Source organism: Phytophthora cinnamomi (assembly GCF_018691715.1).
Source record: "Phytophthora cinnamomi strain GKB4 chromosome Unknown Contig99, whole genome shotgun sequence".
Taxonomy (NCBI): Eukaryota; Oomycota; class Peronosporomycetes; order Peronosporales; family Peronosporaceae; genus Phytophthora; species Phytophthora cinnamomi.
The window spans coordinates 121,224-143,766 of NW_027151032.1; the positions used below are offsets into that span (position 1 = coordinate 121,224).

At 52.3% G+C, this 22,543-nt stretch overlaps 3 protein-coding genes across 4 annotated transcripts; 2 read left to right on the plus strand and 1 right to left on the minus strand.

Annotated features, from left to right (window-relative positions):
* Nucleotides 1–4,658: 4,658 nt before the first annotated feature.
* On the plus strand, nucleotides 4,659–7,012 carry IUM83_08380 (uncharacterized protein; the record flags this gene model as incomplete). The annotated part of the gene is made up of 4 exons (XM_067932751.1): nucleotides 4,659–4,681; nucleotides 4,753–4,862; nucleotides 6,828–6,899; nucleotides 6,972–7,012. The coding sequence occupies 4 exons, from the start codon at nucleotides 4,659–4,661 to the stop codon at nucleotides 7,010–7,012; spliced, it is 246 nt and encodes an 81-aa protein (XP_067783375.1).
* A 2,562-nt stretch (nucleotides 7,013–9,574) lies between these two features.
* On the minus strand, nucleotides 9,575–10,060 carry IUM83_08381 (the record flags this gene model as incomplete). Of its 2 annotated transcripts, none has more annotated exons than XM_067932753.1 (1): nucleotides 9,575–10,060. In XM_067932753.1, one exon carries the CDS (start codon nucleotides 10,058–10,060, stop codon nucleotides 9,575–9,577), a length of 486 nt encoding a protein of 161 aa, XP_067783374.1. The 2 variants fall into 2 exon arrangements, with proteins under 2 accessions (XP_067783374.1, XP_067783373.1); XM_067932752.1 differs by having other exon boundaries at nucleotides 9,575–9,946.
* Nucleotides 10,061–10,382: 322 nt separating this feature from the next.
* IUM83_08382 (uncharacterized protein) lies at nucleotides 10,383–21,154 on the plus strand (the record flags this gene model as incomplete). Its single annotated transcript, XM_067932754.1, has 4 exons — nucleotides 10,383–10,538; nucleotides 10,631–10,842; nucleotides 10,925–11,238; nucleotides 20,481–21,154. 4 exons carry the CDS (start codon nucleotides 10,383–10,385, stop codon nucleotides 21,152–21,154), a joined length of 1,356 nt encoding a protein of 451 aa, XP_067783377.1.
* Nucleotides 21,155–22,543: the final 1,389 nt, after the last annotated feature.

A 22,543-nucleotide genomic window follows, 5' to 3' on the forward strand; every position in this document is an offset into this window, starting at 1 on the left:
AAGGTCATCCACTACGCCGCTTTTGCAATCAGGGCGCGCTACCATAGCATCCTAAACGCGTCACCTGGACAACTAATTTTCGGGCAAGACATGATCTCACGCAAGTTGTACGAAGCCAACTGGAGCTATGTCTAAACGCCGCTTCGACGCCATTCTTGCAGCCAATGACCGCGAGAACGACAAGCGCCTCGCCCACTTCTTCAAGTCGGGTGATCAAGTCTTGATCCGAGCGCCAAGACAGTTCCGGTCGAAGACGAAACGCGTCACCGACGGACCCTATCCAATCCACCATGTTCATGAGAACGGGACCGTCACCGTGGACAAGGGCTCCACGCAGCAGCAAGTCAGCATCCGCCGAAATTCCCGTGCTAGCTACAACAGTTCATGGGGGGAGTATGACACGACTAAGAGTGGATGGTTGCCATCCACTGGCCACCCACTAAGCCATCCACTAAGGAATGGCAACCCACGGACTACGTGAGGGAACCCCACGAACGATGCTAGGTAATGACTAGATGAAGCTGGTTCTAGCGGCACGAGGATAAATGACACGCCCGTGGCTTGCAGAGGGGCTTATCTGGTCCGCGAGGCCTTGCTCGACAGGGACTTCTTGTCCGGTTGAACGCCCACTTCGAGCCATCGAGTAGCTTGGTCGATAATGGTGATCCCATAGAAGCCTTCGTAGGGATCTATGAAGTCGACGTGCACGATGTCGAAGGGGTTGACGGTTTTCATGATGCGGGGCCGTAATAAACCGTAGTCCTGTTTTCCGCCGTGCACTTTGGCGCGCTTGCACGTGATGCACTTCTTGATGTACTTGGTGATCGTGGTCTCCATGCTGGGCCAGTAGAGTGTGTGCCGCATGGTTTTAAACTGTCGCTCGCTTGCAGGGTGCCCGAGGTTCTGGTGGTACCATTCGATCATGTCGTCGCGTAGCGTGTCCGGGACGATTACTCGCTTTTGGTATGCAACGAGTGTGCAGCCCAAGAGGGGCATGAACTGGTAGTCCGGGTTGTTGGTGCCCGCGAGGCACGCGGACTTGATCTTCTGGATCATTTCGTCGGCTTCTTGTTGCTGGCGGATGACCGGGCCGTGCATTACGCACTCGTACTGCGCGCTTGCTGCATTAATTTCGTCTTGTACTGGAGGGTTCTCAGTCGTATCGAACCGCATGCGAGAGAACGCGTCAGCTCCAACGTTCTTCTCGCCCTTGATGTAGCGCATCGTCAGGCGGTACTCCGAGAGCAAAAGTTTCCACCGCTTGACTCGTAGGCTCGTTTCGGTCGGGTAGATTAGATTCTTGTGGTCGGTGTGCACCACTACAGGAAAACCGAGGAGCATAGTGCGATACTCACGAAGGAGTTCGACAATCGAAAGAAGTTCCAGCTCCATGGTCGTGTAATTTAGTTGATGCTTGTTCAGGCTGCGGGAGTAGCATGCCAAAATCTTGGCTCCTTGCATAATGAGTCCGCCGAGTTGGGTTCCGCTGGCATCTGCGTACAGGTCGAACGGTTTCTTGAAATCGGGGAAAGGTAATAGCACAGCTTCAGCAAAGGCCCGCTGGATGGCCCGGAAGGCTTCCGTATCACTAGGTAGCCATGTGAAGGGCACTTTGGTGCTGGTGAAGCGATGCAGCGGCTTGCAAAGCGTGGTCTTGTTCGGAACCATGTCACGGTAGTAGTTGATCATGCCAAGGAAGCGTCTGAACTCCTTGCGGTTGCGGGGAACGGCGATTTTCTGGATTGCCTGAATCGTTTTGGCTTGAGGGCGGATGCTTTCCGCTGAGAGCGTGTAGCCTAAATATTCAACTTTCTTTCGGAGAACGTGGCACTTCTTGCCGTTCAACGAGACTCCATACTTCTCCAAGCGCTCAAAAACGATGCGCAGGTGCTCGAGGTGCTCTTCCTCGTGCTGCGAGAACACGAGGATGTCGTCCAGGTACACCACCACAAAATTCAGGTCGCCAAGGATTCGCTCCATGCTGGCTTGGTATTCGTCGGGGGCCGTGCAAATGCCCATCGGTAGCCTTTTGTACCTAAATTTTCCAAATGGTAGGCAGAATGCGGTCAGGTGGCGAGAATGTTTTGCTAGTCGTCGAGCATAGTACCCAAGGTTGGCGTCGAACGTCGAGAGCACTTCGCCGAGGCAACACGCAGCAGGATCTCCCTGATTCTGGGCACGTAGTACGGGCTCCGCCGCAAATATTTGTTCAGCCATCGATAGTCGACGAGTAGGCGCAAACTACCGTCTGGCTTGCTCAGGAAAAACACCGGGGATGCCATCTCCGAGTCGTAAATTTTCTCGAGTACGTCGTCGTTAATGAGCTGTTGTATCTTGTCCTTGGCTTTTTGTTCTTGACTGCGTGCAATTGGGTATGGTTTTGCATGTGCAGGCTTAAAGTCTGGGGCGAGCGCTAGCTCGTAGTCTTCAAATTTCATGCGCCCCAAGTGACCGTCGTACAGTGTCTGGTACGCGGTGAGTAATGCCAAGTAGTTGGCCGCCAACTTTCCTTGCAGGTGCTCGGGAAGGAGCTCTTCGGGCTCGACGGCATTGTCGGCCGCTTCTTTCGCCTCTTCGGGGAACTCAAGGTCGTCCTGCTTGTCGGTGTCTGGCTTGGGCGTGCTGCGCCCCGTGTTGAGGCTGAGGAAACAGTCCTCCCATTGCACGACACGGTCTTTGAAGTTCAGGATTAGCCCTAGCTCGTTCATAATGTCACGGCCGATGATCATTGCGTCACTGCTGTCTTCGATAACTTCAAATCGATGTGTGATGATCGTATCTGCCTTGAGCTGTGGGAATAGGAACTGTGCGACTGTAGTCCCGTTACTGTTAACTTTGCCGCTCATTGTGTCGAACACAGTTGGGGATGCTGGGATGAGCTTTCGTCCCAACTGGACATTGGCATCGAGGGTTGTTCTGTTGATGACGCTCTTCGAGGCACCACTGTCGAGGAGGGCTTGGAACGACTCTCTGCTTCGGCGTAGCTTCACCGCGATGCGGAGCGGTGCGCCTGGCGAATTCTTCACCTCCTTGTCGACCAGACCCACGAACTTCATCTCGTCGTCGCTGGACTGCTCTGAGTCTGACTCGGCGTCCAAGTTCTTGTAGATGCGTGGGTACTGTTTGGTTTTGTTGTGCTTTGGCAGGTGCGGGGCTTCCGTGCGCTTGTGCTCGTCCGCTTCCTTCTTCTTGACGGTGTAACACTCGCTAGTGTTGTGCGAGGATGTTTTGTGGAAGGAGCACCACTTTTCCTCCTTCCTGCTGCTGCCTTGCCCAGGCTTCTTTTTATCACTCTTGTACCGGTTCTTCAGCGGTACGTCACGGCCTTGGTGCTTCCCCTTGCGGTAATCCTTGCTTGGATCCTTGAAGCTCTTACTCTTGTCGCGGGTTGCCAGTTGTCGCTCCGCTTTCTCGATGCGTGTGAAGTAAAGGACTAGATCGTTGAGTCGATCATATACAGCGCCAGATGCAGCTAATTTCTCTTGCCAGGCGCGCGGCATACCGCGCTTGAAGTACCTGCACTGCTGCACCTCGGGTATCACCTCCGCGTCTTGGGGTAATTCTGCAAACATGCGGACGTTCTCTCTCATGCGCTGGGAGAACTTGTGCACCGACTCGTCGCGGCGCTTCGTCATTGTCCATAGCTCGTTGTCGAGGTCCTCGCTGAAGTCGTGCGGGACCGACAGGAATCCCACGTCCGTGAAGAACTCCTCGAACGTCTTGTTCCCTGCGACCGCATCCTGGGCGGCGCTTTCGACGTCTGCCTCGAGGTCACCTTCGATGAGGGCAACCAGGTTGTGTGCCTTCTGCTCGTCTGTCCATTGTTTCTTGCGAGCGAGGCTCCGGAACTGGCCACTTCATTTCAGCCAGTCGCGTGCGCTGCCACCGCCAAACTTCTTGATCATGATCTGCACTGTTTCCGCTGGGGATTCGGCGGTTGTTGTTGTGATCACTAGCGTGTAGGTCACGTATTCATCCTCTTGCGACGACCCGTGCTTGATGGTGCTTTGGTTTCTTGTGTGATTCTCTTGTTTCCGATTCAGATATCAGATTTGATATATCAAAATGACACGCCCGTGGCTTGCAGAGGGGCTTATCTGGTCCGCGAGGCCTTGCTTGAGAGGGACTCGCGGGGAAAGAGGTAAAATTGAGAATGAATTAGCTTATCCTCGTGCTGCTAGAACCAGCTTCATCTAGTCATTACCTAGCATCGTTCGTGGGGTTCCCTCACGTAGTCCGTGGGTTGCCATTCCTTAGTGGATGGCTGAGTGGGTGGCCAGTGTATGGCAACCATCCACTCTTAGTCGTGTCACACGGATCCCGGTGTTGTTCGGCGTGGTCCATAACTGAGATCGGGGCACTATCGTCGCCCCTGAGAATTCTTGGCGGCCATGTGGCCTTTGAGCCATCGACGAATATTTTGCTCGAAAAATGAAGTACCTCCGCTAAACTCACTAACATAACTTCCGTGTGGAGCGTCGGCAAACTCGATGATGTGGATCTCTCCAGCGTCAGCAAGCCATTCAAGAAAATTGGGTCGAACGATGTGTCCGTCGCTGTCAACAAACTCGTTCCATTCATCTTCCGTCGCCTGGCACACGCACAACGTGCCAGTCGCCGGTGGAGGCTGTACCACTGCAACTTCGAGAGCAGCGTTGATGCGATCAATGCTGGAGAGAAGGTGAGTAGGAAGAGGAATCATGATCGCCGGTGCGACTGGCGCTACCGCAGCGACCACTGTTGTAACTACAGATCGAGGTGCAGCGATCGCGTCCGCTGCCTCCGCCGTCGATTTTCTTTGGACTGGAAAGGATCTCACCACTGCCTGCGACGGAGCTCGGAAAATCAAAGCTTGGGACGAGGTGACGGAGAATTGCTTGATTTTGATTTTAAAACTAACAATGGTTTTGTACGCAGCTGCAAGCTTACTTCCGCATTTCACGGCACGACGAAGAAGTCCCTGCTGCAACATGGCTCGAACGCGAGCTGGGAGGTTCCGCACACACTTGTGAAGAGGTTATTAAGTATGTGAGCGACAGCGGCTGACGACAGAAAGGAGATGTGATCGCAGTGTAAAATCGTATAGCCTAAAACCACTCCGCCTTTCGAAGTATTTTAGTTCAATTCGAGATACATCACCAACAGTTCTTCCGTGCCGTGCAGCTATAGAGTTTTTGCAGCGGAACCTGAAAGCATGTTGATGATGTGAAGATGTTCTGTTTGTCGACTGTAAAGTTATGTTTAGACCTTCTTCGTAACGCTCATGAGGCTGTAACGCTAAGTTGGCACCCGAACTGCTGACTTGGCATGGTTAGCTTGTTCTTGTTGTGACGGTCATTCAAAATAGTGCGACAGCATTTACTCTCACTGTACGGCAATCAGAGACGACAAGAGAATGCCGCTCAACTCGATCGTGCCCAGCGTTGGAGACTCACACGTTCCTCCAGAGCCAAAACCCTTCTCGTCGCTGCTGTTGCATCGAATGATGTCGATTCGAACACGGGTGAAGATCTCCAAACTTGGACAATACTCTGCGAAGCGCGTGGAGGCCCTTGAAAAATATTGCCAGCACACTACCCCGTTGCGAGTGATTTTGGTTTGTATACTAATGCCGTGGCCTGCACTGATGCTGGAGCTTATCACTGAGTGGATTCCACTTCAGAACCCGTCAAGTGGCTGGAAGGCAAATTATGGAGCGTATATCCGACTTTTTATTGCAATTTCATCAGCTGCAGGCGCGGCGCTTTTCCAGATTCGCTCGACAATACCAAAACTCTCACCGTTAAAAATGGCTATAATAGCAGGCGGGAGTGGATGCTGCGCGACTGCAGTGACGGTGGTCGTAGCAAAATTTTGGGTGTTTCCCGTTCCATTTAGTTTCTTCATCTTTGGACCATGCGTCACGGTTACTTTTATCGTATTGTCCCTTTTACTGCTGAGAAACTCGAGTCGTACAACAGAGGAGGTCCAAGGTTCCCTCCTTCGAAAGCTGTCTCTCATCATCGCTCAAGTACTTCTGGCGACTGTCTACATCACATTCAATGTTGTGTTTGCGAGAAGTACACCTGCGGAGCGAGTTCCTCTCGTTCTGATTCTTCCAGTGATGAAAATTTCTCTGAAGCACTTACTGGCACGGTTGGTCTTAGATACACCAGAATCCATACCTTCCGTCGTCGTCTTCACGGTTGACGTTTTCAACGGCTTGTATACTTCAACATGCATGCAAGCTTCAGGATCTTGGTACACTTCACTTTTGATGATATTGATAAACATCGTATATACAGTTCTGTCTGCGTTGGACATCAATCGCACTGCTAAGAAATTCCAAGAGTTGGATCGAAAAACTAGCTCACTTGCACGGAAGGAACAAGCGTGGAATACTGTGGGGCCACAAGCAAATTCAAGAACTCGTTCATCCAGCATAATGATAAGCGCCAAATCGCAAAGCAGGACTCAGACAAACCATGAAGTCTCCGTTTTCCAGAATGCTAGAAGCTTGGAGTCTACGAAAGCGTCGATCACCGCCATGAAAACGCAGTTGTCGTCCTGCTTGTTGTTTCAAATGGAATATCGAACATTGGTGGGATACATTGAATCAGTTATTCCGCTACTATACGCGGTATATCTTTCAGTTCTAATCCGACTGCCGAGTGCCCAGTACTATCCTCATTCGCGTTCGCTGACGATCGAACAACTAAAAACTACGATAGCAAGCATTGCAGTGTACGCGGCAACAGAGATTTTATGTCTTGTTTGGCTCCACGTTATGGTGAAACGCAAGCTAGGCTTTTCGTTATTTTATCAATTGGCCTTTGTGTTGGAGACAGAAATGGAGCAGCTTCAAGGCCGATTATTTGTGTGGATTATTATTTTGTTACAAATTACCCTGACTCACTTTGGTATGTATGTTTCCCCCTACAAAAATGCCGTGGTTTGAAGGCCTGATGTACGGTGTGTCTGTTCCTGTGTAGGTATGGATTTTACATTCCGCTTCGTGTGGCTTCACCCATAGTTCACCTATACTTGATATACAGCGAGGGTATTTTTGCGTTAAAATAAAGCTAGGAGACGTGCCGAGGTCAGTCCAGTATTGGAATTACTGGACATGTTGTTTGGTGGCCACAGCCCCCGTGCTCACGACCTTCTTGGCGATTTTATCGTTTTCACATACGCCACGTCGCCGTACTTCGTGGTAGTCGATGTCATCAGCGACATTGCCAATTTACTCCTCCTTAGATCTTCCACGAGCATTAGCCAGGTGAGGAGCAGTTGATGATCAAATAGTTTTTCTGCAAACTGAGATGGCGTCACCTTGTTGGGAACGTCTGCAGACTTGAGCGTCTGTTGTGTATTCCGATGCAGGGGTGATCGTAACGAAGACGCCATGTGCAGACGCGGGTGCTACTCGTTATCGCATTTCGCTGGACCGCTAGGACAACAAAAAATAAAACTGCTTTCGCTAGAAACCTTTCTTCTTACGACCGCAGTCAATGTGACATCAACGACGCAGATGCCGGATATCGATATCAGTGCTTGAGCTGTATCCAGCATTACCATGACAAATGTCGTCGTGATGTTGTTCGTGCTCCAGATCCCTTCGCTTATACGTTATGACGTGGTGAAATATTTCTTGTGCTATCCTTTCTATATTGACTTTTATTTTTACCATTTTGTCTACGCTCTTTTTTTGTTGTTGGAGACTGGGATAGAGCAGCTGCAAGGGCGGTTGTCTGTGAGGATCGTCAGTTTACTGCAGTTTCCTTCAGAGCATGTCGCTGTTGATACGCCACGAAAAGATGGATTACACCGTCCAAGATAAACATATATGAGGGAAATGCAATGTAGTCCAAATATATGCATTCGACTTTGGCTGAAAATAGAAGTATTCATCATATTCTCTTATTCCGAGTAGTGAAGGTATGCCATCACGCGCCGTCGCCCCTGCACCTTCGTCGCAGCGATCTCTCCATGATTTTACTGCGCTTCCACGAACCTCTCGAAGTCTGAAGCACCTTAGCACACTATGGGATTACATGAAGATTTCTGGACTTGGTGAATACTCTGCTGAGCGCGTGGACTCGCTAGATAAATACTGCGAGCAGACACGTTTTGCAAAAGTGATTTGGGTCGCTATATTGATGCCAGTACCTTCTCTTTTATTGAGCCTCTTGGTCGAATGTATTCCTCTTCAAGACCCAGCAGATGGGTGGAGAAGTAACTCGGGTGTTTACATAAGGCTTTGTAGCATTGTTTCGTCCGGGGCGTTAGGGTCCACCATGTAACTTCGAACGGCGATCAAAATTTCAAACTTGGGAACAGTTGTAGTTGTACTCGGGACTGAATGTGGAACGGCTGCATTGATGATAATGATAGCTAGTCTTTGGGTGTTTCCGATCCCATTGTGCATCAGTATCTTGGCACTTCCTGCCGTGATTCTGTTCGTACTGCTTTTTCTACTTCTTGTCAAGCACCAAGCATCTCAAACAGTACAGATTTCAAGCAAAACTCTTAGGCAGCCGCTTTACCTTATCGCCGCTCAAGCGATTCTAGCGATAATTTACACCTTTTTCAGCGTCCTTTTCGCACGATGTTCACCTACACAAGGTTTTGCACTTCTACTACTTCTTCCGGTGATGAAAATCATGCTAAAGCACCTAGTTGCCCGATTGATGTCCAGTAATCCAGACTCAATCCCTGTTGTCGTTGTGTTCACCGTAGATGTTTTCAATGGTTTATACAACTCGATCTGTATACAAGCGTCTGGTTCATGGCTGAGTCTGCTTTTGATCATCGGGCTAAATGTCCTGCAAACCATACTGTCTACGACAGAGATTAATCGTGCTGCGAAATATTTTTGATTGCTGGACCGAAGGCGCCGGGTTACAATCGACGTAAATTCAGTCAAAATGAACGGGGACGCATCTATTAACGGACCCCCGAGGCGCTCTTCAAGGCTACTGCAAAGTGACAGCTCCTCGTTCCACGATTCTCATGACACTCAAGGAAATGTCACGAAGCTATCTGCAAAGCTATTGTTTCTGCTGGAGTATCAAGCTCTCATCGGATATACTCAAGCCTTCATCCCGCTAATTTACGCAACCTATCTGACCGCCCTCGTATATATGCCAAGTTCGAAGAACTACCCACGAAGTCGTTCTCTCTCTTCGGAACAACTACGAACAACATCATAGCCTACTCAGCGACTCAGCTGTTATCTCTATCGTGGCTTCACTGGGTCGTGAAGCGCAAACTTGGGTTTTCTTTGCTGTACCAGCTCTCGTTTGTCCTAGCGACTGAAGTTGAGCAGCTCCAAGGCCGCCTGCTGGTATGGATCATTTTGCAGGTCTCTTTAGTGCATTTCGGTACGTCCACTTCGAACTCAGTCGCAAAGTGATGAAACCTACGCACTAACTATGGTAATCTTTAGGCATGGACTTCAGCTTTAAGTCCAAGTGGCTTGAAAATCAAGCGCCCGACGTATGAGTGGTAGATCAAAACACCCCAATGGAAACAGCCAAATTTCGGAATGATGTTTGCCATCGAACTCCCAACCGGAAATACACCCAAATGCAACTCACAAGTCCTCCTTCGGCTCGCTTGGCTTCACCAGCGGGTCGATGATCTTGCGCCAGTCCTCAAGTTTCCAGGACGAGTCGGCGTCTTCGAACGGGACGCCGTTCAGCGTGTACTGCGGCGTGCCCGTGACCGTCCGCGTGCACGCATACTTCCACGCGACTCGCGTGTGCTGGTCGGCCTCGGTGCCCCCATAGCCCGTCATGCCCCGTTCCCACTGCTTGTCGGTCAGGTCGGGGAACGTCTGCTTGGCCAGCGCCTTCAGCTCGTCCGTCACTTGCACCGCGCTCTTGTCCTTCGTGGCCTTGTTCCCGAACCGCTCCTGGTTTTGGTAGAGCACCTCCAGCCATGGCGTGAAGTGGTCGTCACCCAGTGCCGACGTGACTGTGAACACGGACTCGGCCGCAATGAAGCCGTGCTGGTGGAAGGGCAGCGGGAACAGCACCGCCTTGACCCGCACCTGCTTGGACGCGTAGTGGTCGGCCAGAGCCTTGACCCCGTCGTAGGCCGCCTTGCTGAAGGGGCAGAGCAGGTCGATGTACGTCTCCAGTTGCACCTTGGCCTCTCCGCTGCCGTGGCCGATAGTGAATCCAGGAGGTTCCCCCGGAATCGGCACCTGGGCCGCGCCCAAGTGCAGCAATAGCGCCGTAGCCAGCACGGCGAGCATCGACTTTGCCATCATAGATCTGAGATAACTAGTTAATGATTTTTTTGGTTGTCAAATGCAGAACTGATTCTGATTGGCTAGATCTCTCGTCCAATGGGACGAGCTTTTCATCATGAGGAATCAGATCGGGATTCGCTCAAAGATGGCGCTCTCGACGTTCGTTGCGCGCTTCTTGCTGCTCTCCATGGCGCTGTATGCCGGTGTCGCCGCCCAGAGGATCCCCAGGAGGCCGCCTGGGTTCACGTTCGGAGGCGGCAGTGCTGACGCCGGCGTGCAGCTCGAGTCCTACATCGATTTGGTGAGATCTTATTCTTGCATACGGGATTTGGCGATGATTGGATGCTGTTATTTTGATTGACGAGAACTGTATGTTTGGCTGTGTGGGGGCAGTTGTGTCCGGACAGCAAGTCCGCCTACCCGGGGCTGAAGAAGCTAGTGCAGCACTATGCGCCCAATGAGCTGCGCGTTCGCTTCGTGCTGTTCCCGCTGCCGTACCACCAGCACGCGTTCGCGACAGCGGAGGCGGCGTTCGCCATCACGACGACACTAGGAGACACAAGCTTCACCAAGTGGCTCGAGACCATTTACGCCAATCAGGACATGTGAGAGCTTCTGTCTGGTTACATGTGTCACATTTGAATTTTGATTTTTACTGACCTTCTATTTCATGTGTTTTTATTAAAGTTTCTGGAACAAGGCGACGAAGGACTTGAGCCCGGTTCAAGTGGTGGGAAAGCTCAAGAAGTTGGCTCAGAAGACTTTCCCGTCGCTGACAGACGAAGAATGGGACAAGCAGATGACGGGGTACGGAGGAACGGACGTGGACGACCACACGCGCGAGTCGTGGAAGTACACGTGCTCCAGAGGCATGTCGGGCACACCCATGTACACGCTGAACGGCGTACCTTTCGATGCCGACGCGGACTGGACTTTTGACCAATGGTTCAATGTCATTGACCCACTTGTGAAGGCGAACAAGCCTGCAGTTGACGTGCAAAGTGCGGCGCAGATGGCATGGAAAGATGTCGACTTGAGCGGAGTCCCTCGCGCTCAACCAGATCGTGACGTGATGCATCTGGTGCATTCTGGACAGTGGACTACGACTGCACAAGTGTGTGCAGGGATTGCCGGCGGAGCGAGAGCGTGCGAGTATGTTCCTGGTCGTGTGATGTGCTGCCAGGCGGATGAAGCTTGCATTCTCCGTGAAGGATGCGTGACACTGCAATGAATTGAGAGATGGACGTTCACCATCACGGCTATCCCGATGAGTCCCATAATGGTAGTCGTAAATGCAATCTAGCACGGGACTCTAGCAAAACACCGTTTGTGCAAGTCCAATTTGCATATTCCTGACGTTCTGAAAAATCCACCTTAACTAGCTTTGCAATTCCCCCGGCGTTACTCACATCATTGTATCCAGTGCACCGACGCTCATAACATAATAATGCTTGTCGCCCGGAGAACGGTGTACATAAGAATCTGTCACTGTGTTTTTGTACCACTTCGTCTATGCATTTCCTCGTGGGCGTTTTGTCTATTCATGTCCTCTTGCTGGACATATCACGAGCACAACCACCGTTGAGAAGGCATGCGGTCGAACAGCGCTGTGGTTTCTCATGATTCGTCTTCCGCTTGGAAAGTCTACGAACAAATGCGACCACTCTGTGGGGTATATGCATATCTCTCGCCTTGACGCGTACTCAGCAGGGCGTGTGAAAGCTCTCGATAACTACTGCCGGCAATCGCCCAAAGTACGCTTGATTTTGGTGGTCATTCTAGCGCCGCGGCCTGCATTATTTCTCGAGCTGTTTGTAGACTGTATACCGCTTGAAGATCCAGCATCAGATTTGAGGGCCAAGTACGGACCGGTTTTAGATACGCTGTCTTCTGCCGCTGCGGGCTCGCTGTTTCAAGTTCGAGAAATTACGCCAGAACTTGTGTATCCAAGACTCGTCCTTATAACACTCGGTATTAACACTGCATGCGGTTGGACGGTGGCACTAATACTTCTGACAAGTCTGTGGATCTTCCATTCACGATATATTACACAATAGTTTTGTGGTTTTAGCGGTATTTGTGGTACTTCTCGTGAGAAACGTGCTTCACCTGTTTTTTTTTTTTTTCAGACGATGGAGGGATCGTTCCGGCAAAAACTGTATCTATGTAATCATTGCCGAAGTAAGGGTTGCCACGGTATTCATCGCCTTTAGCATGGGCTCCGCAAAGTGCACTCCTCACCAGCGTTTTGGGCTCCTTCTGGCTTTAACTTAACATTGATAACATTGGCCTCAAACATGTAGTCGCTCGGCTTGTACGAGGCAGTGACGAGTCTATTCCCGCCGTGGTTGCTTTCACTGTCAATGTGTTTGACGGACTCTACAGCTAGATCTGTATACAGTATTCCGGCTCCTGGTTCGCCTCGCTAGTAATTGCAACGATGAATTTCGGCTTCACAGCTTTATTGACCTCGAGCATAATTCTAGCCGTTAATTGGTTTAATGTCATAGGCAGTTTGGATAAAACAACTAAGTGGGCTGCGGCATCCGCTGTTAGTACTTGCAGGCACTCAAGTCTCATGAAATGTGCGAAGCTGCAGTTTTAAGTACAAGATCATAGGAAAGGTAGTATCTAAATAACACCACGAATTCACACCACCGCTCGTGCGACAACATGTTGTTCTCTTTGGAATATCGTGCTCACGTTGAAGTTGTTACCCCGTTATTGTATGCCGTGTACTTATTAATAATCATCCTAGACCAGCTGTCAAGCGCTATTGCACACATGCCCTTTACCCTTTCGCGGTTCAAGGATACATTTTTCGCCCTTTTAGGCGTTTTACAAAAACAAGCCCTGCAAAATGGCGCATCTTGCGTCCTGTTAGGTTAACCCTTTAGCGCTGCTCCTCAGTACGGGTTCCGAGAGAACTGTTAGACAGCTAAATCCAAACTCTAATTGGTCAGCGCGAAGACTATGGGGCAGGTTGATGTTGCCGCCATCACGTACAGATATCAACAGACCTATACCACAGCGACTCGTGAGCAGATCTGATCAGCACCTGTGCGCGGTATAAGGCTGGCAGAGATTTTCATTCTCCGACTTTCTGGTTCACGCCACAAAGCAATGGGAGAGGACGATACGGGCAATTGGGATGTCCATCCCGACTGTGAGAGCGTTTGGAGCGACAACGAGCACTTCCATGACCTGGCAACGGGAGACGACCTGTCCGATGACGACGATCTGATGCACGACCTGCCTTTCGACTTGGGAGACCACAGAATTCCACTACCCCAGCCCGTTCCTCGATCGGCTACGGCGCTGACGTCAACGCAACCAACATCAGCAACATTGTCTGAAAACGATTACCTCATTGCGGTTCAGAGGAAAAGTGGGCTGCACCTGACAATGGAGACGACAGTCCGAAGTGAATTTGGAAAAAAGGACGGCGCCTTCGGCCTATTTGCGCTGTTTGTAACAGCATCGCTGCGAAAGAGCATACGCGGATGGACTTCGATTAAGCTTGAGAGTAGTGAAGTAAGTCTTTGATTGACAGCGAGCTCAAGGTGCACATTGGACTCGAGACTGCAATGAGTCTGTGCCCCGGAATGCTATCTCTGTAGTGGGTCTAACTTGACTCACTACTTTAGCTTACACGTTGCGCAACGTGTATGAGGAAGCGTAAGTACTTAGTAATTACTTACGTTAATTATATTTGAATACACAAATATAAGTTAACTTAGACAAGACTCCAAGTAGCTAGTTTCAGGTAAAATGAGAACTGTATTGCTTGTAAATTGTTCTTCCTCCTAAATCTGCTAAAACCGTTTATCATCTATGAAAGGGTTGACAGCGGCTGGCTGTCAGAGCCCCGCTAATATGCATGACTCTGATTGGTAGAAAGATGCTGCTTTCTACCAATAGGATCTTTGGGTATGTGTGGACCACTCATTGTGGTGGCCCACTTCAATGTATCCATTGGTGTGTCTTACACCAAGGTGAGGAAGTATCCAAAACTTTTAACAGATAACCTATCTGTTAAATTCACAAGTGGCTTGCAGCCACTTGTGCGTGTAACCCCGTTACACCATCCCCCCCTTAACGTTAGACGCGCGGGGTCCCCGCACGTCAATCTTTGGAATTGACCACTCGTCAATTCTCCGCTTTGGAGAAGAAATCCGCGCTCATTCAACGATGAGCGCGCCTCAGAAGAAGACCTCGAAGTCGGTGGGGAGTCATCTCTCCATCGACGACTACTTCGAACGCCAGAAGGCGAAGTATGCCGACGTCGTCGACTTCGACGACGACGATGAAGATAAGGAGGGCGAGGAGGACTCGCCCTCTAAGCGCAAAGACTCAGTGTCGAGCGAATCGCTCGACCCTCATGCCAAGAACATTCGCCCGCGTGAAGGGGACGAATCGGACGCTTCGAGCTCGAAGCGTTCGCGAACTGAGAACGATACCCCACTCGCTTCTGCTGGGGCTCTCAGTACTCCGCGCTGCTGCTGCAGCACGTGATTACAAAACTCAAGGCTCACCGCGCGCTGCGCCTGCAGTGCGCGATCCGTGGATGGCGTCGGCGTCCGAGATCTTGGACCGGTATGGGAACTCGGTACCTCCGAATGAGGTGCCGCTGTACGTATGCAGCGCCATCAAAGATGACGCTGTGGCTGCCGAGCTGCACTTTGATGCGGAAACGCATCAAAGGCGCGATTTATTACATCGGGCTCTTTCATGAGCTCCGATGGGTTCAAAGCAAGTAGACATCTTCTCGCAGCAAAGTGCCCGAATGGCAGGCACTTTGTCAAAGCTGGAACGCCTTTGTTGAAAACTTCAACAAGAGGCCGAGTGCTTACCGTGATCGGATTAAGCAAGCGCGTGGTCGCTTCGAGACGTACTCGAAGCGTGGAAAGTTGGAGCAACTCCACGTTGCTGCGGAGGAGGCAAATGTGCCGTGCGCTGTGCCCGAGGGCTTTCAGTGCACGAAGTGCTTCCCCCAGGCGCGGTCCGCTTGAGCGACCGCGACCTGAACGGGTACACGTCGTTCCGTGTGCCCGAGAGTCTTAAAGAGCTCCGTGCTAAGTTCTTAGCACGTGAGGGTTCGGACGCTAGCGATGATCGCAGCGCTCGTATTACTTCCGCTGTGCCAGCGCGTACTGCTCCTCGTACGCCCTCACCATTTCCGGAACGTCCTCCAGCAAGACGTTCCGCGGCTCCTATGTATCTTGACGGGGAGGAAATCCTCTCCAACATGGTCAACAATCCGCTCAACAATCCAGCGGGTTGAGCCGCGGGCGTCACGGATCGGCGGTGGCGGGGGTGGGAACACGCCCCGGGTATGATCAGCCCCGGGCTGATCAGTATGCACCTCTCCACGACCGGGTAACCGCCGTGGAGTGTCTTCAGGGCGCTGAGTTCGCCGCCCTGAAACAGGAGTTGGCGAACCAGAAGGCCAAGTCGCGGCGGTCTCGCAGACCGCCTCGAATATCCAGGTCGAGCTGGGGACACAGATGAAGGGGTTGCTCCAGCGCGTCCGCGCGCTGAAGGAGAGGCTGCTCGTCGCCGAGGCCAAGTCCTCCGCTTCTGCCTCGGCTCCTGCTGAGGCTTCGGGTCAGCCGAGCTAGATGGCTCGTGCTGCAGGTATGGCTTCAGCCGTGCGACGTAAAAGGTCGGATGGAGGTGCATGCTAGACGGTATGTCTAGTGTGTATGCGTTGCCGTGCCGTGCCAACACAGTGAACGGCCCGATGAAGCGATAAGCAAGCTTGCTTGCTCCGAAATCCGAAACTGCATGTTTAGGCAGGTTTTGCGTACCTAACAAAACCAATGAACTAACGTTGAATTCATTTGTGTTGCCTCTGCCCACATTGTCTGCGTTCAGCTTCTGTTTGTCAACAGAAGCTGCTATTACGTCTTGGACAAACCGAATCACGGCTTGTCTTTTGGTGACGAAACTGATTGCATCCGAGCTGAAGTCATTCAGCTCGCTCTCCGCTAGAGGCCCTGCCTCTGCGTGGTTCTTCGCGGTGTCTGCGCCCTGCGCAGACCCGTGGTCTTTATTATTGTTGTTGGGGAGTCTGCGCCCAGCGCAGACTCATGCGTTTTCTTCGTTGTTGCAGCTGACACTGTGCAAGTGTCAGTGGTTTTCTGCGGCTGCTGTATTGCAGTCGTAGATCCTCCCCCACTTAAAGTGGGAGCCATCACTCCGAGCAAACTCGGTAGACGTGGATACCGCATGGCATTCACGTAGAACGGTGTATGCCCGGTCGAGGCATGCACTGAGTTATTGATGGCAAACTCTGCCATCGATAAGAACTCGCTCCAGTATTGGAACGAGTGAGCGTAGCTCTACAACATATCGACGAGCACGCGATTCACGCGCTCGGTTTGACCGTCCGTCTGCGGATGATCCGCAGTCGACATTGAAAGCTGGCTCCCAAGAAGTGTAAACACTTCTTGCCACAGGTGCACTGTGAAGCCCGGGTCTCTGTCCGACACGATGTCGGTCGGCATGCCATGGTGTTTGAACACCATGTCGACGAACAGATGGGCCGTCTGCTTTGCGGTCACCTCTGGCGGCACCGCAGCAAGATGTACCATCTTGCTGAAGCGGTCGACGAAGACCACAACACCGGTATTCCCTCCGCTGTCCGGGGGAAGACCAAAGATGAAGTCCAAAGATATGGATTTCCAACACTCCGACGGAGTCGGTAGTGATTGTAAAGGAGCCTGCGCAAACGGCGCAGGCTTTACGCGTTGGCATACCTCGCAAGCACGGACGTACTTGCGCAACCACTTATACTGGTGGTGCCAGTAGAAGTCGCGCGTGAGAAGGACGTATGTCTTCTCACGTCCGAGATGTCCCGCAGTCAGGGCATCATGATATTCGTACATGATCCTGAGTCGCAGGTCATGGTCATTCGGCACGACAACGCGATCCGCGTTGTCGTCGACTGCATTGTAAAGCAGTAGTCCGTCGTGCACACGAAAGCGGTGTGCACGCGCTCGAAGGTGCTTGGGCAGCTTCTGACGGGACTTGCCAGAAGCGAAGTCAACTCCGACGCCATCGTCGGAGGACTAGCGAGTTCCTTCTCTCGATACTGGAATCCAGTATCGGTGCGCGTCAAGACGCTTAGCGTCTCAACATCCGGCGTCACTGCCTCAGTCTGCCCAGCAGACTGCTCTTGTTGCGTCTCGGTCCCGGACCGAGACTTGCGCAGCGTTTTCCGCTTGCGCCGTCTTCTTGTTGTGCGGAGCCCGGCTCCGCACAGTTGTTCTTCTTGTCCAGGCCCGGCCGTGGACAGTTGTTCGCCGGCGGACCCTGTCCGCGGGCGCGCGGTATCAAGCCCGGCTTGACCACATTTTCCTTCGTGCAGCCCGGCTGCACGGTAATGTGTCCCTTCGCCGGCAGACCCTGTCTGCGGGCACGCGATATCAAGCCCGGCTTGATCGCATGGCGCTTCGTCGTGCAGCCCGGCTGCACGACAGCATGTAATTGCGTCAGTGCGGTACGTTTGCAACCGTCCGCACTGTTTGCAGCGTCAACTCCCGGAGTTGACACGCCTTCGTCACCTCGACGCCATTCATTGGCGGAGCCCCTCATGACCGAGGGTGCGTCGGCTCCCGGAGCCGACGCGTCGTCGTCGACCTGACCGCTTCGGGTCAGGGACTGTCCCTTACACGCTTGAACGTGGGTGTTGGTTCCCGGAACCAACACATCTTTACTTCCGACGTCGGCAGCATTGCCGACGTGGGTCTCGCTTGTGTGCGCCCTCGCGCACTTCTTGAACACTCCGGGACAGCAGCATTAAGCGCTGTCTCGACTGGTGAGCCGCGCGCACCTGCTGGTGCGTGCGCTGCGGTAACAGGGCCATCGCTCTCTGTTCCGCTGTCGCGTCCGAAGCGCACGAGCGTGCGCTTCTTCCAGTCTATCACCGGATCATGCCGTGCAAGCCACGGCATGCCCATTACTACGTCGAACTTATCGTCCAGGTCCAGGACGATAAAGTGTTCGACAAACACTCGTTGTTTGTACACGAAGCGCACGTTCACGACGCGCTTCTCGGTCTTCACGATGGCACCTGTTGCCAGTCGGCACGCGTGACTGCATTACCAGTAGGGCGCCCCGCGCCTACTGGTTGTTCGCGTGTTTTGCTGGTCCGCGGCGATGCCTAGCATCGCCACGACAGCCACCTCCAGGGGGGCATGGGAGCTGTACACTCCCGTGCAAAGTGACCGATCCTTCCGCAACGGAAGCATCGCACGTTACCTCCCTGCTGCTGGTAACCAGCAGTTGTCGCGTTCGAGAGGTCCATTGGTTCCTGATCTCCCGTCCTCGCTACCGGGCGAGGTTGCGGCCTCGGTACGTTTACATGGAGTTTAGCCTGCCGCAGGCTAAACTCTTCTTGCATGGCAAGAGTGATTGCAGCTTCGAGAGTGCTCGGGTACTCTCGGAAGAGATAGGTCTTCACGGGCCCATCTCTAAGTCCCTTCATGAACGTGACGACCTCGGTCGCATCGTCAATCGGGTTAGTCACGATATTTGATACCAAATATCGTGCGCGCTGCGCGTCAGCATGGACGTCATGCTTACCCTGCTGAAGGTCGAGGAACTCCGCCCTCGACCGGAACTCGTTTGCGGGGGCTCAAACGCTTGTCTGAGCTCCTCTTTGAATACTTCGTACGTGCTGAAGCACGTAGGATCGGAGAGTCGGCGTCCATACGCCCAACTCCTTGCGCGTCCGCCAAGGCAGGACATGGCGAACGCGACCTTCGACAGCGGGTCGACGATGCGTCGAGCCGCTATGGCTGTGTCGAGCTCGACAAGCCATCGGAGGAGAGGCTCGCCCTCCCTTCCCACGTATTTACTTACGCTCAACTTCAATGATTGAGCACGCGGTGTCGTCCCTGACGACGCCGTCACTGAGAAGCAGCATCCGCGGCTCCTTCATGATGAAGCCCAGAGCAACACCATGTTGCTCCGTCGGCGATAGCGTACGCAGCATCGTGGCTATCGCCGCTTCTCCAATGACTGTTGACAGTCGTTGGAGGGCCTCCCACTATGGGTCAGACAGGTGGGGGCAGTCAGCGCGTGCAGCATGCGTTGCAGGCGTGTTGGAGCTCTCCATGGGCACCTCCGTGCTCACGTGGTTCTCGGCTCCGCGTTCGTACACCGCGTACGAACGTCAAGCAGTCGGTCGTTGGACGGACTACAAAGTGCTACCAGGTGTAGTGGGCCTACTTTGGCTCACTACTTTAGCTTACACGTTGCGCAGCGTATATGAGGAAGCGTAAGTACTTAGTAAGTACTTAGGTTAATTATATTTGAATCCACAAATATAAGTTCACTTAGATAAGACTCCAAGTTGCTAGTTTCAGGTAAAATGAGAACTGTATTGTTTGTAAATTGTTCTTCCTCCTAAATCTGCTAAAACCGTTTATCATCTATGAAAGGGTTGACAGCGGCTGGCTGTCAGAGCCCCGCTAATATGCATGACTCTGATTGGTAGAAAGATGCTGCTTTCTACCAATAGGATCTTTGGGTATGTGTGGACCACTCATTGTGGTGGCCCACTTCAATGTATCCATTGGTGTGTCTTACACCAAGGTGAGGAAGTATCCAAAACTTTTAACAGATAACCTATCTGTTAAATTCACAAGTGGCTTGCAGCCACTTGTGCGTGTAGCCCCGTTACAATCTCGGACTATTGGTCGTGTGAAATATTTCTAGGGCAGCCTGCTTTTATCGAGACGATGTCACGCGATCGCTTCAAACGCATCCGAGGTGTACTTTAATTGCACCGCGCAACTTCAGTGACTTTTGCAACAGTGCGTGACCCCCTTTTGCGATGCCGATGGCTTCTGCAGCACTATCGGAAGCGCTTTGTAGAAATTGCAGTGCCTGTTGGAATCAGCAGTCTCGATGAGATATCCGTCCGAACAAAAGCTCGCTCTCGCACTATAACACACATGTCTTCAAAGCCAGATAAGGGGCGGGTCGCACCGCTTCTCTTTTTGGCTTTTTTATAGCTAATAAAGTGGAGGCCGGGTCACAGCACATTTTCGCATTTTCCTTAAGAAATTCACATGCGAGTCAGTGTAACTTTTGCTCACAGTTAAGCATGACCAGCCTCACAGAAGCAGCCGATCTAGGAGACGCCCAAGGGGCAACAGTGGAGAGCCCAGATGAGCGCCTAGAGTGGAGCGATGCTCTCGTGGAGTCGCTGTTGTTCCTCCGGATGCACAAGTACGGCCCACCTTCAAGAGCTCGAAGAGCAAAGCGCAGCTGACTGCGGCCTGGACTCACATTCTAGATGATTTTAACGAGGAGAACCGCCGCTCATGCAACGTTTCGCAGCTCAAGAACAAGTTCCAGGGGTTGAAGACCACATTCAACAACATCAAGGCCAGTGAGCCCCAAACCGGCAATAGCACGGAACATCCGCTCGAGTATCCTAGCATCTGGCCTACGCTGATCATGTACTTTGGCGATCTGAGTGGGATGGGAAACCGTGACTTCGGTCAAACGGGCTCCATCACCTTGGAGGCTTCACCCTCGCCAGAAGAGCAACCGCGCACCATTGTCACTGAAGGCGCGGCCAATAAGCGTCAGGCTCGAAAGCGTAAGATGGATCTGGCGAGCGCGGTGGCGTCGATGGCCGAGTCACTAAGCTTACGATTGAACTCCAACGGGACATCTCATGACGTTCAGCCGCTTATGACCAAGTTGGCTCGAATGGAAGAACAGATCACCGCTCTCGTTGTCAATCAACAGAAAACACTCCAGCTGATGCAAGCCTCCCTTGATAGGTCGCGTCAAGTAAACGCTGCTATATTGGCCTCCATGCAAAGTACTCCTGATAATGCTGTCACTACACCTGCAGGAACTGCTCAACGCGACAAGCAAACAGGTAATCTCTAATTGCGTCGCGCTTGTCGCGAGCTGGCGTTTCCTGTCCCGCCACTTCTTCTGTAGCCCATCATGCGCGGTTGATCTCCATCCAGTCTTCTATAGCCACAGGAGTAAGTGCAGGTGTTCCATCGAGGTCGATGATCCAGTTGTGAAGTACAAGGCAGCCTTTGATGATCAACGCCATGTCTGTAGGCGTTTGTAGTGACAGATCCGATTTGAACACTCTAAACTTGCCTTTGAGCCTTCCAAACGACTGCTCCACCGCAATACGTGTTCGACTGTGCACCAAATTATACAAACGCTTGGCTCGGATCATCTCCGCGAGGATCGGATACGGGGTCAATACATTAGTGAGAAGTTGATAACCTGCGTCTCCAACGAGGTGCGTTCCAGGGGGAAATGTATCGAGCATCTCGCGGGCGAAAATTGATCGATTAAATACGGATTTGTCGTTTTGAGCTCCGTTGCGTAGCGAATATGCCTTGAATCGCTGGCGGTGGTCTACGACACCCATCATGTTAAATGCCGGATACCCGCGACGGCAGTACCAGCCGTCATAGTCCGCAAAACGTTATACTCGTATTAGGCACCCGTCCACAGCCCCAACAACACCCGGCATGCCACTGTCGTGCTCAAACTCACTGCAAATCAGTTCCCAGTCAGACGCCCGCGTCGGTGGCGTGATGGTCCTCTCGACCCAGGTCTCCATCACTGCAAGCACTTGGTGGATAGACATCACTGCAATCGTTTTCCCATGGCCAACTAGCTCAGCTGCCTTGTACATGGAGCCTCCGTGTGCTAGATAATTCATAGCGATCGCAACTCGTGTGGAAATGTCCACCTCTGCGTTGCTTCCCAGCGGAGGTAGAACGGTGGCCCAGCTACTCGAAACGCGGCGGCATTCTCCTCAAATGCATCACGAGTGCAGCGTATATACCGTCGAAACCAGCCCACGGAAAAGACTTGCTGGGACCGAATCATATCCCAGTCAGCTCGCGGCACGGTGTACTGGTGTTGCGGAGGCTCGGGCCACGTGCGTTTGTCGGAGACGACGACGGCAAGCACACATATCGAGGCCGCTGCGCATGCCAGAGTCGTGTCGCCTGGATTCATGACGAGAGAGAATGACACATGTTACGATAGATCTGTCAATACGTGTGTATAGCAGAAAAAGAGACCAAAAGACCTCTGCTACCTCTTGTTGGGAGTGTACATGCAAAACGAGGTGAAGGGTCGTTTGATTGGCGGATTCTCTTTCTGCGACCTCTTTTGTTTTACTGCGACCCGCCCCTAAACACGGCATTCGGTTCTATGCTGTTGTTGGCTGGCCTACATTGCACATCCTATCCGTGTGGGATAATGGGTCTGGCAATACAACACGAAGCACACCAGCTGAGC